This window comes from Dromiciops gliroides, chromosome 2 (genome assembly GCF_019393635.1).
Source record: "Dromiciops gliroides isolate mDroGli1 chromosome 2, mDroGli1.pri, whole genome shotgun sequence".
NCBI classification, from domain to species: domain Eukaryota; kingdom Metazoa; phylum Chordata; class Mammalia; order Microbiotheria; family Microbiotheriidae; genus Dromiciops; species Dromiciops gliroides.
The window spans coordinates 679,898,877-679,912,480 of NC_057862.1; the positions used below are offsets into that span (position 1 = coordinate 679,898,877).

A 13,604-nucleotide genomic window follows, 5' to 3' on the forward strand; every position below is an offset into this window, starting at 1 on the left:
CAGAAAACAAGCAATGACGAGGACCCCGACACCAGACACATCACGCCTAACAACACTGCCCTTAACTGCTTGGACTTCATGAAGATAAAAGTTCTTGTTTTCAAAACTAGTAGAACGTCAGCTTTAACTTAACAACCAGCACGGCCACAGCTGAGGCCTGCTTTGAATGATCTCTGCAAGAGCTCTCTCCGGCATGACTTAGACCTCTAGAAGACACAGTAACCCTTTCCTCGGCTAAACTATCTTATTAAGGAATCCAAGGCCTGTCCTCTCCTGAGCCCCAAGACGTTTTTAGCCATGAAATGAGATCCTGACATGCCACAGTTTAGGTTCTCACCTGTGAAACTTCTTATCCCGGGACAAGCGCCCATACTTATGTCGGATTATGATGACAGAGAAATACAACAAGGAGACAGCAGCAGCCAGGATGCCAACGACAACGATCTGTCGCAGATTGCTGTTCAGAATTCGTGGGCATCCCACTGGGGAGATGCTAAAATGCCAGGAAGCAGGAAACAGGCAGGAGACACTGATCCTGAAATTCAGAGAGCACACAGTTCAAAGAGTGAGATCAGTCATTCCCATAGTTCTTTCTGGGCTGCTTCTATTTCCTACCCATGTGTTTGTACCGTAACATTTTCCATGGTGTTCGTTTTGTTCAATATAATATCCTTGGTTTTAAAGCCATTCCGTTAGGACAATGCTATGTTTTTAAAATGTTTTAAGATATTCTAAATTTGACAACCACCAGCAAACAGGAACATCCTCATATATAAAGCAATGAAAAGGAATAGTCTCTGAAATTGCTCATCTCTATTACACACAGCTTGTATGTTTAAAAACAATATAATAAGTTTATTAGTTTCAACAGTGTTCTGCTTGTCTATGCTCCTCTCTGAGATCCCTGCTGTTTTCTGCAGTGCATTGAAAGAAATGCTCCAACGAATGACACTTGGCTGTTGTCTTCATTCTTTCTAAGTAGCCTCTCTGCCTCAGTCTCACCCCTGCCCCCAAAGCATCAAAATTAAAACAACTGTTCTCTTGGCTCTGCTCACTTGCTCTGCAATGGTTTATGCAAATCTTTTTCTGCAAGTTTTCTGAGTCTACACCATTTGTCATGGTGCTTATAGCACAACACCATTTCACTACATTCAGATACCATAATTTGTTAAACCATCCCTCAATGGATGGTCGGTCACTCCCTTAGTTTACAGTTCTTTGTGACAACCAAAAATGAGGCCATGAATAGTACTGTACATACAGATTTGTATTTGTTTTTAAAACACTCCACTAGGACACCCTTGTACTTACACATTTTTGTTCCATCTTTATACGAGGATATTAAGGCAAAGAAAAAAGTATAATTACTCCTGGCCATACCACAATCAGCTGATGGAATAAAAATTCTAGAACTATCATTCAGCATCGGGGATAACAATGACTTTGGCATGGATGTTATTTTTAATATAGAAAATAATGCCAACTCCTGCACTCTCCCCTTCAAAGGTTATTTTCTGGTATCTCCTCTATATGGAAACTTTCATGTTAAATGAGCAGTTCTCCACCTGTGGGCTGAAGCTCCCTGGAAGCCCAGAAATCCCCATCCTCTAGAAGGAGAATTATCTGGATCTTTAGCTCCACCACCCTATGGAGCACAACTCAGTGCAGAACGAAAACCTGCATCCCATGCATAGAACATACAGAGGCAGTGACCGGCATTTACTCAGCGCCTACGATGGGCCAGACACTGAGCCAAGGGCTTCACAGACACAACCTCATGTGACCCTCACAACAACCTTGTAGGGAGGTGCTCTTATTGCCCCCATTCTATAGCTGAGGAAACTGAGGCAGACAGAGATGTCACATGGGCAGTAAGTGTCTGAGGCCAAATCTGAACTCAGGTCTCCCTGACTGCAGGCTATTTAGCTGCATCTACCAAGAGGTGTCGTGACGAAGACTGTGCCAGCGGCGGTATCGCCATTGACACTGAGAGATTTCGCAGCATGGCCTGTGGAGGCTCTGAGGGTCCCTGGCTCCCCTCCCATTCTGCCCAGTGAGTCTCAGATCCCAGAGCAAGGTTCCACCCCCCCAGACTTCTAGGGGCACTGCTGAGGAACTGGGGGTGGCTCTCCAAGACTAGCAGTCCCAGCCCGCGCCAAGGTGTTCTCTCCAATATAGCTCTTGAAAATCCCTTCAGTCAGCCAGCCATAAATATCTGTTAAAGAAGAGTGTTTCCTAAGGGGTTACAATGAAAACACACGATACAAATATTGACCCAAAGTCTGTGACAAACTCTCTTCTCACAAGCATATACAGAATCCCATGGAAGGTGGGTTCAAGCTGAGAGAGGGAGAAGAAAAGGGATAGGGGGAGGGAGAGGGAGAGGGGAAGGAAAAGGGGGAGGGAGAATGGGAAGGGGAGGGGGAGAAGGAGAGAGGGAAGGTGTATGATATGATTATGGATTTGAGTCAGATTAAACTCTGAGGATGGGGTCTGGAAGGTACCCAGCCCTGACCCAATATAGTTAGTTTAAAAGTTTATTGCTTGTCAAATTCTCACTGTCTCCTTTAAGTTTAATTGCCAATTATTTCTTTGACTTCCCAACATAGCCGAAGATAAATTTTAACCCTGTCATCCTTATCTTTAGAGACAGGGGCCTGGAGAGGGGAGTCAGTGGGAACTGTGAGCTTTGAAACATCTGACTCTCACTCCCCTGTTTCCTTTTCCTTTGGTTTGACCTTGTTCCCCCCTCCCCTTTTCCCCCTTGCTCCTGGAACATGTATGCATGTCTCCATACATTGATCACGAGCTGAACACGCACCTTGGATGAGACAGGATTGGATGTTAGATTGTGAGCTCATCCACCCTAGGTGTACGTGGGGACAGTCCTTTTCAAGATTACTATAAAAACCTAGAGGATTGGGCACATCTTTGCAAGACTTCAATGTGTAATTGGGTTTTGCCCGTCCTCATGAGGATGTAATAAATCTGTCTCTGCTTGACTTGGTGGTCTCCTCGAGTTATTTGGGTAAACTGAGGCAGTTTGCTCCATACAAAGGGAAGGGGGAGAGAGGTAGGGGGAGGGAGAGGAGGAGGAGGAGAGGGGGAGGGGGGGAAAAAGGGGAGGGGGACAGTGAGAGGGAAGGGGGGAAAGAGAGAAGGAGGGGGAAGGAAAGGGGGAGGGAAAGAGAGAGGGGGGAGGGAAGGAGAGAGAAAGAATGGGGAAGAAGGGAGTTAACTGAGTAAATCAATCAACCCCAACCTTAGAGCATCACTTTTGGCAACAGGGATTTTCCTAAATAAACACATGCTGATAGTAAAACTATTATCAAGTAGAATGTTAGCAGCTCCAAGTCAGTTTTTCATTTTGTCTCTATCCCCAACACCCTGCATAGGGCTCTGCACATTGCAGATTCTGATTAAATGTTTTTTAGACCTGAGGAAAAGATGAAGGGACAAGTATTGTGGGCTAAGCCTGAAGCTGGCAACAGGTTTAAAGTTTAAAATTTTTCTTCTTTAAAATATAATTGTTTTAAAGAAAATATATAATATTGTGAACCATAAAAGAACATTTAAAACTACTTTAATAATTGAAATTTAACAACATAGGCTATATGAATAAAAAGGATATAAAAATAAACCATCCTTCCTAGTGAAGTCGTCATTTCCGCTAACTTTCCAACCCCCAGGCCAATCCTTTTATCATCCAGGACCACAGGATAAGAGTAAAGCACCAGAAGGACCTGAGCCATTGGGCAGGGCAGGACAGGCAATGGCTGTAAGAGCCTGAACAACCCACCAAAGGGTCCACTATCTGAAGGGAAGGGTTTGACGGTAAAAATGAGAAATCCCCGTCTTTATTTCGGTTCTCTTTCTCTAAGGGCCTCTTCTCTTGTCTGTTCTAAGGACAGTTAGCTATAGATGGCTACCTCATGTCTGATGGACAGCTGAACTTCTGGCCCCACCCTGACAATTACAGCAGGTCCCTTTTTCCTCACTCTGGTCCTGCGCCCCCTTCTGACACCAGCCCCACTGGGCCTGGAAGAGCCCAGAAAAGACGGTACCCCTGCTGTGCGATTTCACTAGTGTCCAGCTGACGTAACTCATGCTACAAACATGTGACCTATCCCAGTGGAGAGTGACCCTTACCTCCCCATGCTGAGATACTTTTGAACAGAGAATGATCAGCGGTAGAAATCAAACCAAGGTTCTTGGTCTCTCAAGGCACCGTTACAAAATCAGTCAGGTACCCACCGAGCCAAAGCCTTCCTGTTCCTGGAGATGAGAGAGAGGACACAGTCAGGGCGATGTTCCACGTACCTGATCAGGTATTTGTTACAATTCAAGATAATGCACTCACTACAGCTGCAGGAGAGGGTGTCTGGAGAGGCTGACCTGATCACCCCCCCACCCCTCCAGGCGCGAGCTTCAGAGATGTGCCAGGAAAGGGGGAAGACCGTGGGACCCTAGTTTGGGATGTCGGAGCCCAAAGAATCTTGGTGAGCGACAGCAGGTGATTGGAAGGTGCAGTGCACAGAGGGCTGGGCTTGGATTCAGGAAGACCTGAGACAGACACTTGGTAGCTGTGTGAGCCTGGGCAAGTCCCGTAGCCTCTGGCTGCCTCAGTTTCCTCATCTATAAAAAGGGATAAATAATAGCACCTCCCTCCCAGGGCTGTTGTGAGGATCAAATGGCATAATAATCATAAAGGGCTTAACACAGTACCAAGCACATAAGAGCTACACAAAGAGTAGTTCTTGCTATTGTTGTATTGGCAGCAGTTTAGAAAGCTGGAGGAGGACATCATTCAAAGCATCAGAATGCCCTAGGTCACTAAAACTGAAGGGAGAGGTTAGGGAGGAAAAATATGTACCTCACATTCAGGTGAAAAAATTAGGAGACACATCTTGATTTTGGGCACTCGTGACAGATGAAAAGAATTGCCGCTGGTCAGTTAGTTCCCTTTCTAGTAAGCGCCCAACCTATGATACACCATGAAACCTCATGAGCTCTCAGATCTAGGAAAAAAGCCATATCTGACTGGCTGATGCCAAGTCCAGTCACAGATACCCAATGTGCCTCTCAGGCACAGCAGAGCAAGGCTCTCCGTAAAGGCCCTGCAAGAGATAACCAGGCCTAACAGGGTGTCTGGCCTTCCTAAGCCAGCAGCTCATGATTACTAGGCAACAGCTGTACTGTGCCAATCACACCCGACGCCCCCCACCTTGGGAGCAAGGTGAAAGTCACAATTAAACCGCTCCTTAGAGAAAGGAGAGCCTATGTGGGAGGCAAGGCTGACATACGGGAATAACGAAGCACATACTAAACACCAGACACTGTGCTATCTGCTGGGGTTACCTAATCAGAAACAACAAAACCATCTGCTCTCAACTCAGACCGACGTGGACAGAAATGAGCAGATGCAGAATGGAGGGCTACAGAGCACACCCTGGTAACTGGGGAGCAGACGTGCAGCCCTGGGGATCTGGAGCGGCTCCTGGAGAAGGTGGTGCTTGGGCTCAGTCTTGAAGAGTGATTCTCTCAGGTGGAGGTGAGCAAGGAGTGCATTCCAGGGGCAGTGGGAGCCAGCACCCGGGCCCGCAGAGAAGAGATGGGGCGGTGTGGTGTGGGGGGTAGCTGAGGGAAGACCTATCTGGCCAGACCCCAGTGTGCTGGAGGGAGCGTCATCTACAATGAGGCAGAAAAGCTGGGAGGAGGCCAGATTGTGCCAGGGCGGAAAAGCCCAACAGAAGGGTCTGTTTGCAGGTTGGTCTAGAGACCGTGGAGCCGGGGGGACTTGCTGAGTAGTGCAGGGATTGCCCAGGTCTAAGGACCAAACCCCCCACCCCATCATTTGTGAGTTAGACCACTAAGGAGAAGCCTTGCAATTCCTCTACCGACCCAACCCTGCCCCTCTGACCTCCAAGCCGGCCTGGCAATTCTGGGGCTAAGCCTGCACCCAGAGGCCACCTTGCACCTCCTGTTTCTCTCTCATCCGGAAATCGGGCCCCTTCATGGTGCCACTTGGAATTCACCCTTCTTGGCCTCTCTACCATTCCACCACGCCTGTACAAGGCAGCAGCATTCCCTACATCTTTCAGACTCACAAAAAAGCGCGGTTCTGTTTGGTTTTTTCCTGCATCTCCTAGCCTCACATTCAATCACTAACCAAATGGTACCATTTCTTCTTCTTACATTCTCTGTTTCCACAGACCCAAAGAGGTGCCAGCTCACAATAAAAGCCTCCTCGCTGCTGGTCACCCTCTCCCCTGTCATCAATGTGCACACCACAGCCAGGTACATCTTCCTAAAACACTGCCATCACCACACGATTCACCAGCTTGAGGACCTGAAACAACTCCCTAATGTTAGGGGCAGAGCCTTCCCAATTGTTCTGTTTTTTTCTCTCTTACTGCTACCATCCTATGCCACAAGGAGGACATGTTCCTTGCCACCTCCCATACATGCCCTTCTCCCTTTAGTAAACTACTCTATGGAATCTAAAATGCCGGCCTCCCCCTTTCTGCCAGCCCCAATCCTACACTTTTCTCAAAGTCCAAGTCAACATTTACCTCTCCAAAGAAATTATTTTTGAACAATTCTGTCTTATAATTGTTTTTCATTTCTCTGCTATTTTTGCTTAATCTGTGCTGCAAGTTCCCATAGTTGATTCTATCCAGCCTAAGAGTTGTTTTGTTACATTCTTTCACTATTAAACAATAATGACAGGGGCAGCTAGATGGCACAGTGGATAGAGCACCGGCCCTGGAGTCAGGAGTACCTGAGTTCAAATCCAGCCTCAGACACTTAACACTTACTAGCTGTGTGACCCTGGGCAAGTCACTTTACCCCAATTGCCTCAGTAAAAAAACAAAAACAAAAAACCAATAGTGACAAGTGTCAGGTCTTTTCCTAAGAGTGAGTACTCACAATGGTGCTTTAAAGCTCATTTTATAGCAGAGTAACCTGAGGCCCAAAGCAGTTTAAAGACCAGCTGAGTGAGGGCCAGGGCTCCAGGGCAACATTTGTTTCAATTACTAGGTGACTCTCACCACAGGCCCCAGGGGGATGTGTTTTCCAGAACAGGTGCTCCACAACTTATAGCTGAATTAAATAACAAGCATATCATTTCCTATTTATTAATCTGCACGTGGTTAACTACCTAGGCAGACATGTGACTATAAAATCAGGCAGCTTCAGGGGCAGCTAGATGGCACAGTGGATAAAGCACCAGACCTGGATTCAGGAGTACCTGAATTCAAATCCAGCCTCAGACACTTGACACTTACTAGCTGAGTGACTCTGGGCAAGTCACTTAACCCTCATTGCCCTGCAACTCCCCCCCCCCCCCAAAATCAGGCAGCTTCAGAAAATCCCATTTCATTTTATAATTCAGTCAACTCAACAACAGAAATAACACAAATGACAATGACAGAGTAAATTCAAGATAGAACAGGCATGATCCTTTCAAAGTTTTCCAACGTTGAAAAATTTTTACTTTCATGAAAATGAACAAAGTACATTAAAAGATGGCAATATGGGATGAAACAAGAACTGAGATTCTTGAAAAAGGGATATGTTAATAACCTCCAGATTATCTTCTATCATGGAAATTTCTTAATTACAAAACTTCTTTTAAAATACTTTCATTGTACAATATTCTGCACTCTACAATTTCTGTCAGTCCCAATTTGCCAAAAAGAAACCTGTAGCCATTAAGCACAACAAAAACATCCCCCAAATTCCCAATTTCTATCTATGGCTTTCATATTTTAAAAACGGTTTTATATGAACTTACAACAAAAACCCTACCTCTGCAGATCCTGTGAAAGATCAGGTGATGTTAGGCTAAAGCCAACAGTCTGCCCAGTTGTGCTGTGAACATTTTCAACCATCACTTCACCCTCCCTGGGTTCTCCCTGTATCCGACACGCCAGCGTGTAAGAGTGGGGGAAGATCCAGGCTATGGTGACATCATCTAGCCGGCTGGGCTAGGAGGCCAAAGATGATAGTACAGACAAAGACTTACCCTACCAGGGGCAGCCTGGGTCTGGTGAACCAGCCAGGGTAGTGTCAGAGAAAGCAAAGTCGTCCTGGCGTAAGGATGAGGCCTGGACTGGAAAGCTCTCTCCTGTTCTAGGTAATTGTTTTCTTAGTTGGCAAATGAAGGTGCCTTGGATTTCTGTGACCGGTAAGGCTCCCTTAAGGGAAGTGGTGTGGAGTGATGGGGAAAGCACTGGCCGGAGGGGCAATGAGGCACATTTTTAAGGCAGTCTGCCAGGAGCTTTGAAGAGTAAGGCAAACATGAAGCAGTGCCTGCCTCCCTGGTGACAACACAGAGCAAGGAAATACAAATACTTCAGGAAGGTGATCAAAGGGCTTCTCTCTAGTAGGGAAAGGCAACTGAACTGTGCCTCGAAGGCAAAACCAGGATAGCAAAAGGCAGCAGAAGGGAGAGAGCTGCATTCTGCACAGGAGCACCTGCCTGGGCACGGGCGAGGAGAAAAGGGATGGAATGTCAGGCACGCTAAGTCTGTTTAGCAGGAATGCATGAAATCTCTATCCTGGCGAAATCTCTGAAGACTGCATCTGGGGCAGTGATGCAATGCCACCAAGTCCTATTCATTCATAACTGTGGAGTGGGTGGGAGGGAGCCAGCAGAGGCAGGTGCTTAGACAGCAGGCTGAGGGGCCGGGAGCGACTGAAGAGGTCTGAACAGAAGGGCACAGTCAGCACTGCACGTCAGAAGCCTCAATCCGGCACTTGCCTGGTGGATGCCCTGGAGAGCCCTGTCAGGAAACAATTAAACAGCCCATCTGGGCCAGAGGTGATGAATGCCTGGATGAGGGTGGAGACCCTGTAATGAACCAGGCTTGACAAATAAATGGTCATTCAGGGTGAAGATCCAGAGGAGTCAAAGATGATACCAAGGCCTTAAGCTTTGGGTGCCGGACAGATGATGGTGCCCTTAACAGAAACAGGGCTGGAGAGGCTTTTTAGGGAAACGAGGCCTGTTTTTCATAGGTTACATTTGAGATAGATACCTTTGGGGCATTTAAATAAGGGATACTGAACAGGTAGCTATTGGAGACTAGTTCCCAAGGGAGATCAGGGCTAGGTATATAGATTTGGGAACCTTCTGCATAAGGGTGTGCATCCAAGAGAGGGAACAGAGTACAACGGGGAAAAGCCTTGGGAGAGCCAAGATTAACTGGTGGGAGGATGAGGAATGAGGAAAAGGAGACAGGCACATTCAAACAAAGGGAAGGGGGCAGGGAGGAACAAGACAGAGTAATGCCACAGAAGCCAAGAGAGGACAAAGTAACCAGGAAAAAAGAGGGGGTGACAGTGTCAAACTGCAAGGGTCAGAGTATGAAGACTGGCCAGTGTACTGCTTCTAGCTGGTAAAATAGCACAGGTCACCTTGAAGAGCGTAATTTGAGCCCTGGCTCACCACTAACTTGACAGAATCATGTTAACTCTTCTGGGTCAGTTTCCTCAGGTGTACAATGAGGGGTTTTACTACCAGCTCTCCCTTTCTGTGATTCCAGATCATAGTTTTACATTGTATGTGTACTGGAAGAATCGCCAGTCTGATAATGAAAGGATCTGGGTTGGAGGCTGAGCATTGATACAAGCTGTGTGAACCTGAGCTAATCTAACCTCCCTGAGCCTCCTGCCAGCTATGATGATGATTATTATTATTTCTTCATGTAAGAAATGGGGGGGGATGCTAACACTGCTCTCTCACAGGGCTGTTGGAAGGAAAGTGCCCATAAGCAAAGGTGGGTTCTTACCAATATTTTAGAAAAACCAAAGGAAATGGAGTCCTTATGGAGTTACTGGGGAGGAAATACTTTTTTAAACCTTAAAGCGTTAAAAACATGAGCTACCATTATTCCCATAGCATGCTGCCTCTCCATTTTATTGTATATATGTTTTTACTGTATATATTGTAAATATATTTTACATACGTATCTATTTTTTTAGATAGCTGCTGGTTATTACATTTCCTCTGCTAAATAAAGTCTTTCTTGCCTGGGTCTGACACCTGGCTCTCTGCTTAGCAGGGGCGGCCAAGTGGGGCAGGGTCTGGAGACGGGGAGACTCGTCTCCCTGAGCGACACGTACTGGTCGTGGGGCCCTGGGCAAGTCAAGTAACTCGTTTCCTCATCTGTAAAACGAGGCCGTTGGATGAAACGACCTCTGGTCGTCTTTGCTGGAGAAAGGGCAGCCCAGCGAATGGAGAGGCACGAGTCAGGAGGGCCTGGGTTCAAGTTCTGCTCTGCAGACACCAGTCCCGGCTCCGACACCCCATCTGCAGGATCTCTTCCATCCCTAATGCCGTCTGTGGCCAGAGAGGTCTCGACCTGGCATGGGGGGGGGGGGGGCTGGCTCGGATCCCCGGTGACCCTGGGAATGCCCTGAGCCTCAGTTTCCTCAACTGTAGAGTGGAGGTCATAATGCCGGCGTGACCTACCTCAACAGGCCCCTAAGGAAACACCCCCCGACCTTAAAAAGGGGCGCGGCGGTTGGACTTGGAGGCCCGGGCGCGGATCCGAGTTCGAATCCTGCCGGGGGGCGGTGCCAAGTCCTAAGCCCTCTCTGGGCCTCAGTTTCCCGCCCTGTAAAAGGGGCTAAGAACCGTTCCGAGGTTGGGCCGCCCTCGCCCGTGACATGCTCGGCTGCTGGGCTCGGAGCCGCGGGGCAGAAGAGGAGACTGGGGCCCAGAAGGCCCACAAGGCGGGGGGGCGGCGAGGACAGCCGCGGCCACGACCGCGTCGCCCCGGCCGCCCGGCCCGCCTCCGGCCGCGGCTCCCGACAGACGGAGGGACGGACGTTAAACCGCGGCCCCCTCCCGGGCCCGCCCGCCCGCCCGCGGCCTCACCTGCAGGGCGGCCCGGCCTCCGCCGCCGTGGCAGGGCCCCCGGGGACAGGGCGCGGCGGGCCCGGCGCATCTCGGCCCCGGGCGGCTCCGAAGGCAGCGCCGGGGACCCGCCTCCCTCCAGCGGCGGCGCTTCCCGAGCCGGCCCCGCACAGCTCCGCTCCACAGGAGAAAGGCCGCGGGCCGACGGCGGCGGCGGAGCCTACGTCAGAGTACGTCACGGCGCAGCACGCGCGCGCAGCACGTATGCAAGCGAGGAGGCGGGGCCGAGGAGATGCACGGCCACGGGATTGGGAGGAGACGCGGACATCTCGAGGCGGGGAACCTTGGGGGCGGGGCCTCTTGGTGGGGGCGGGGCCTCTGGCCTGGGGGCGGTACCTACCGGGCACTAGGGGCGGGCCTCGGGCCTCTGCGACGTGTGCTCTGCTCTCGCTGCCCTGTAGCGAGCATTGTCCTAGAGCCTAGCAGGATTGGTTCCCGGGAGAGCCAGCGTGGCATGGGGGGGATGGAGGCCAGCAAGGTGACCTTGGGCTAGTCACTAGTACCCAGGCAGAGGAGCGGCAGGTAATCTGCATTGGAGGAGGGGGTCTCCAGACTGGGGGTTTTCCACCCCAAACCCCAGAGTTTGGACCCTTTAAAAAATAAAAGGATATTAAGAACCCGCGAGGCACATAATGCCTCCTTGGGGAGACCTGGAGAGGACTTGCAATCTGCATGGGAGGAGGAAGTCCCCGGGCTGGGAGTCTTCAACACCAAGCCCGGGTTTGATCGCTTAAAAGGGGCTATTAAGATCCAGGAGCAGCCGACAATCCACAGGCTCATAGATTTATAGCTAGAAAGGCTCTCTAGCCTTGGGGTCTAACCCCTTCATTTTACCGTTAGGGAAGGGAAGCCCAGAGTCAGAGCATTGGTGGCAGGATTTGAATCCAGGTCCTCTGACTAAATGGTCTCTAAGGACACTTAGCATAGTGCCCTGCACATAGCAGACGTTTAGTAAATTTTATTGACTGACTATTGTAAGGGGTGTGAACCTGCTGCCTGCCCCCCCCCCATAGGCTTTCTGTGTACACACAGGTCTCTCTAGAGCCATGAAGAGATATCTCAGGAGTCCCTCCCATCCACCCTTCTCCAAAAAGAGACTGGTTCCTACCCCAAAGGACAGCCTCTGGCAGGAGGTTGGGGAAGAGAGATGGAATTCCATCTATCTTCTCACCTAAATATTGTTAGTCCAGGGGTTCAAGCCAAGCTCCAGATTGCAACCCTTAAACTTGCCAAGTTCCCCCAAGACCAAAGGAGATTAGCAAATGAACCGACAAACCCGTTTGTCCCACCCCATACCAGACAGAAACCAGAAAAGCCAAAGAGATGAGAATACACCCAACAATACACAGAGTGAAGGTGCTCTTTCGTTGACAGTGAAATATCATAGCTCCCCCAAGAGACAGTCTCTGATCTCACCCATGGAGAAATTCCCTGAAGTCTACAGTGAAGCAAGCGGATGCCGGACAGAATCGAAGTGAGGCTTCCCTATGTGTTGGCTTCTTCCCAGGAAGCTAAAGAGAGTCTGGAACCATTCTTTCTTGAATCTGGAAGCTGGTAACCCCCCTAGGTAGGATCTCTGTTCTGTCTAGAACTCAACTCTCTGCCCCTTGTGCAGATGTGAAGCTTTGTCATCAATATCCACCAGTGAGAAGATCATTATGCAAATAAGCTTTAAGATGGGTTCAACTCATTCTCCCAAACTATAGGAGCTCGTCAGCTGGAGAATGACTGGACAACTGCAACCTATGGAGATTAGTAAATGTAATTAAACTGTGAGGAAGGAGAAATACCTGGAATTCAGAAAAGTCTGTGAAGACTTGTATGAACTGATGCAATAGACAAGATGAGCACAAAAATACAAATGAAAGCAATGCTAACCAACAAACTCAGATTAACTGTAATAACCAATCCCAAACCCGGAGAACAGATAATGAAATATATTCCCTCCTCTGAAGAAAGAGGTGGGATTTATGAGAGAAGATGGGTGCAAAGGCTGTCAGGGACAGTTGTTTTTGAGTCCGTTCTGCCTGTTTTGATGAAATGACCGTGGTACAAAAAGGAACTGGACCTATGATGTCATTGGTTCGGGGAACTCCTGGGTAAAGAAACTCCCTCCAGCAGTGCAGGTTGGCACCTGCTCTCCGACTTCTAACTTTAGAGCATGAGCTTAGAAAAACAAAAGGCATCATAAAACTTTTAAGAGGATCAAGATTAACTGATTTTCTGAAACTTGTAAACAGTTTCTGTGTTTGTTATTATAATCTCCCAGTGTATCTCCCCAGGGGCTGCCTAACCATGGGTCACCTTGGACTGATAATTCATCCATTGGAGGCTGGGATTCTGGGGCTGGGCCTCAGCGCCTGTCCCCCTGCTACAGCCAGACTGTCTGTCGCCAGTCTCGTAACCCAAAGCAATTCCATCATGATAGAACTTGCCAGAGCTTGGGGCACTGCTGGGAGAGCCCACAGTCTAGACCAATATTACCCCGTGCTGTGCCGAGGCGTGGGAGTAAGGCTTAAAACCACCCAAAGGAGAGTCATGTGTTGATTTTGGAGCTCAAGGTAAGGAAAAAAGAAAATATGGGCACTATTTATGCATAGATAATAACTAAGCTGTTCGGTGATGAAGCTAGGCAGGGGAGGAGAGGTAGTGACCATGAGAATCCAGTAGGGGGCCC

The 13,604-nt window shown here is 48.9% G+C and overlaps 1 protein-coding gene across 4 annotated transcripts in view; it reads right to left on the minus strand.

The window, feature by feature from the left end:
* Positions 1–11,077, minus strand: part of ENTPD4 (ectonucleoside triphosphate diphosphohydrolase 4) — a 29,460-nt gene extending 18,383 nt beyond the window's left edge. For 2 of the 4 annotated variants that reach the window (XR_006354653.1, XR_006354652.1), the window contains exons 1-3: positions 10,889–11,077; positions 4,150–4,275; positions 338–535 (exon numbers count right to left, since the gene is read on the minus strand). Coding sequence is in view for 2 of the 4 variants with exons in the window: in XM_043980758.1 (XP_043836693.1) it covers positions 338–535; positions 4,150–4,157 (206 nt within the window). In the remaining 2 variants the exon portion in view is untranslated. The remainder of the gene's footprint in view (positions 1–337; positions 536–4,149; positions 4,276–10,888) is intronic. The other 2 variants (XM_043980758.1, XM_043980757.1) reach the window with 2 other exon arrangements.
* Between the last annotated feature and the right edge of the window lie 2,527 nt (positions 11,078–13,604).